The sequence below is a fragment of the Arachis ipaensis genome, chromosome B09 (genome assembly GCF_000816755.2).
Source record: "Arachis ipaensis cultivar K30076 chromosome B09, Araip1.1, whole genome shotgun sequence".
Lineage (NCBI taxonomy): Eukaryota > Viridiplantae > Streptophyta > Magnoliopsida > Fabales > Fabaceae > Arachis > Arachis ipaensis.
Window position 1 is genome coordinate 2,320,330 of NC_029793.2, and position 4,171 is coordinate 2,324,500.

Genomic DNA, 4,171 nt, shown 5'->3' on the forward strand with positions numbered 1-4,171 from the left:
GAGTAATATTAAATATAATATATATATAATTATAAATATTAAGTTAAATAAGATAATTTTAGATTATTATTCTTCAAGCATTAGCGTTTGTTTAAGATTCTTAATTAGAGTGATGTTTCTATTAACATGTATATATGTTTCTTTTTGTTTTTTTTGGAGCAGCATTTGAGAAGCAACAAGCAACAATAATTGATGAGTGTGAAGGCAAAACAAGTAATGGCATAGCTCAAGAAGTTCAATTACCACGCATAGGTATCTATTTTATTTAAATTAATCCCTTTGTCCACAAAAGGTTTTTTTTTTTTTAAGGTTTAACATGCATATTAATTAATAAATAATTAAATTTACATAATTTTAAAAGATAACCATGAAAAGAATTGATTAATACTATAATAAAGCTCTAAAATTTTAACTATAAGAGTTTGATTAGAAATACATAATCCAAGTTTAAATGTTGACAATAAACTTTTGAATCACCTTGTAGAAAGTTCAACAAGAGTTAGTGCTTCAAGCAAAAGCAGCAATAATGGGAAGAAAAAAGGCATGGTTCTTCCTTTTGAGCCACATTCTATCACCTTTGACCAAGTTGTATACTCCGTTGATATGCCTCAGGTAATATGTGATTTTCAAATTTGTAATAAAAAATTGGCTTCTAAACAATGTTGTTAAGGAAAGTTTGGTTAATATTGTATTGGATCAAATAAATATTTTTTTGGGTTTTCTAATACACCACCAATTAAATTAATTAGTTCTCTAATAAAAATAAAATCACATACTATACAACAGATAGATACGAATATTAGCGGCGTTTTTTTTTTTTACTATTTGCGACAATTTTAAACTGCCATAAAACCATTCTCCTGCGGATCCCCAACCGTCGTCCTTTAGCTCCAAAAAATAAATATAATCTCCCTTTGTTGAAAATTTGCTCCAAAAAAAATATAATCTCCCTTTGAGTTTTGAAAGATTTTTTTTTTCAATTACAATAATCTCGAATAAGCTTTTGATTGCAAGTTTTTTTTTTGAGTACTATAGTTCAAAAAATAAGCCCTAAGTCTTCAAATTTTAATTGGCAGGAAATGAAGAATCAAGGTGTGGTAGAAGATAGGTTAGTGCTTCTTAAAGGTGTTAGTGGTGCATTTAGGCCTGGTGTTCTCACAGCTTTGATGGGTGTAAGTGGAGCCGGAAAAACTACTTTGATGGATGTTCTCGCCGGTCGGAAAACCGGTGGATATATCGACGGAAGCATAAAAATTTCAGGATACCCTAAGAAGCAAGAAACATTTGCTAGAATTTCAGGTTATTGTGAGCAAACTGATATCCACTCTCCTCATGTTACTGTCTATGAATCCTTACTCTATTCAGCATGGCTTCGTTTACCCATCGAAGTTGATTCCGATACAAGAAAGGTATGTACCTATAATTTCTGAGTTAATAATAGTCCTTGAAAGATAATATATTCGTCAATTTGATTTTTCAGAAAATCAAATGCTTCAAATTAATTCTTAAAAAATACAACAGTGAATCAAATTAGTTTTTTTACTAATTAGATAATGTGTCGCAAAATAATTATGACGTGTCATTGTCTAACTGATAGAGAACCAATTCTCTGATTTATAATTGTATTTTTTAAGAATCAATTTAAGATATTTGAACTTTAGCCGACCAAATTAATGTATGCTTAACACTTTAGGAATTATTTTAACTATTAATCCTTTTTTTTTTTACTTAATTAACAAATGGACGTTATGTTGTGAAATTAGAGATTGATGAGTTGTACCTTTTTATCTATGAAATGGTTGTAGATGTTTATTGAGGAAGTCATGGAGCTTGTGGAATTGAACTTGTTGAGGAACTCGCTAGTTGGATTGGCTGGAGTAAGTGGACTCTCAACTGAACAACGCAAGAGATTAACCATAGCGGTTGAATTAGTGGCTAATCCATCCATAATTTTCATGGATGAGCCTACTTCCGGTTTAGATGCTAGAGCCGCCGCCATCGTTATGAGGACGGTTAGGAATACAGTTGACACCGGAAGAACAGTTGTTTGCACCATCCATCAACCAAGCATCGACATATTTGAAGCTTTCGATGAGGTATAAATAATATATTTATACCATGATTGCTTGCTCGCATAAAAATATTTTCATATAAAAATGATGGATAAAATACAAACACGTGTTATATTAAGTAATTTAGTTAAATATATTATATTTAACTATTTTATCCGCCATGTTAGTTATTCCTATTGAAACGTGGAGGACAAGAAATCTATGTTGGACCGTTGGGTCGTCACTCGAGTCAATTGATCAAGTATTTTGAGGTGTGATGATGCAACTTAAATTCAGTAATATTTTAGAATTAATTATGTGAACAATTCTTGATTCTAAAAACATCTCTTGTTCTAATATTTTCATTGTCTAGAGCATTGATGGTGTTAGTAAAATCAAAGATGGTTATAACCCAGCAACTTGGATGTTAGAAGTTACAACTCCAGCACAAGAGCTAAATCTAGGTGTTGATTTTCATGAGATATACAAAAATTCTGATTTGTACAGGTAATTAAGCATGAACTTTTTTTTCCCATAAATAAATAAAGAGAATCAAAATTATGAAAAATGCTTAGCATTATTATTATCGAAAATATTTGGTAATTAAAATAAGCTAGCTAACAATAATCAGAATTTGTCTTATTTAGCATTTATTAATTGTTACAACAATTAATGAATGCTAAATAAGATAAATTCGACTATTTTTTTTTGTCTTTCTAATATTACCGTATTATTATACACTGTTGATGATTTAGGAGGAATAAGAACCTTATAGCAGAATTGGGAAACCCTGCCCCTGCTTCAAAGGATCTATATTTTCAAACTCAATATTCGCAACCGTTTCTGGTTCAATGCCTAGCTTGCCTATGGAAACAACATTGGTCGTACTGGCGCAATCCGCCGTACACGGCAGTTCGGTTTTTTACCACCATGTTCATATCCTTGATCTTTGGGACAATATTTTGGAATCTTGGAGACAAATAGTAAGTCAAATGCAAAGAAATAATTAAACCTTAGTACTTTAATTTTACAACTATATTAGATGTACACTAAAATCAGTTATTAGTACAGAATACATATTAAAATATAAAATATATATTAGGCTGATTTCAATTGTAAATAGTATTTTTGTTAATCTTATTATTATTTTTTTCTACAGAAAATATTATTATTGGAGAGTAATTTCATTTATTTGGTGACTTGTAGTTCAAGCAGCCAAGATCTTTCCAATGCCATGGGTTCAATGTATGTTGCTGTTTTGTTCATAGGAATTCAGAATTCAGCCTCTGTACAACCAGTGGTAGCAATTGAAAGAACTGTCTTTTATAGAGAAAGAGCTGCTGGAATGTATTCTGCTTTACCTTATGCAATTGCACAGGTAATGTTATCCTCATTTCTTAAGACAATATCCTTAGAATTTTTATCATATGTGTATATATAAAGCTCAATTTTCATACATATTGTAAAAGATTTACATGAACTTTTTAATGGTGTATTGTCATATTAGTAAAAAACTAGTTTTTAAATTGATTGTTTAAAAAATTATTTAAATGTATAAATTTAATTAGATGATAATATAATTTTTTTTACATGTTCAATACACTAATTTTTACTTAGTTAATGATATATTTTGTATATTTAATTGTTATAATTTAATAAAGTGATCATTCATATAATATTGTCTTTATCTAGAGATAATATATGAGAATTATTAATTAGTTTAACATATTTGATTGAATTGTCATCTAATAATCTAATTTTAATTACTTTGTTAGTTCTTATAGTTTCGTAAAATTTTTAATTAGGTCCCAATACTTTTTTTTCTTTTTAATTGGATCCCTGCACCAAATTTTTTTTTCAAATAAGTCTCTCTTAGTATTAATTGGCTTAATTTTATAGGGACCCAACTAAAAAAAGAGAATTGGTACATGAACCTAAATAAAAGGAGAAAAAAGTGTAGGGACCCAATTAAAAAAAAATTGGTGCAAGGACTCAATTAAAAGAAAAAAAAGTATAGGGACCTAATTGAAAATTTTGTGAAACTATAGGGACCAGCAGAGTAATTAAACCATTATTATTTTTACATAACAATAATTTTATGTCAGTAATTATTTTTTAAT

The 4,171-nt window shown here is 29.0% G+C and overlaps 1 protein-coding gene across 1 annotated transcript in view; it reads left to right on the forward strand.

Annotated features, from left to right (window-relative positions):
- Window positions 1-4,171, forward strand: part of LOC107617806 (pleiotropic drug resistance protein 1-like) — an 18,728-nt gene that overhangs the window by 8,298 nt on the left and 6,259 nt on the right. Inside the window, exons 13-20 of the mRNA XM_016319676.2 lie at window positions 163-252; window positions 485-612; window positions 1,077-1,409; window positions 1,806-2,096; window positions 2,240-2,323; window positions 2,425-2,558; window positions 2,807-3,034; window positions 3,258-3,429. Of these exons, the coding sequence (XP_016175162.1) occupies window positions 163-252; window positions 485-612; window positions 1,077-1,409; window positions 1,806-2,096; window positions 2,240-2,323; window positions 2,425-2,558; window positions 2,807-3,034; window positions 3,258-3,429 (1,460 nt within the window). The remainder of the gene's footprint in view (window positions 1-162; window positions 253-484; window positions 613-1,076; window positions 1,410-1,805; window positions 2,097-2,239; window positions 2,324-2,424; window positions 2,559-2,806; window positions 3,035-3,257; window positions 3,430-4,171) is intronic.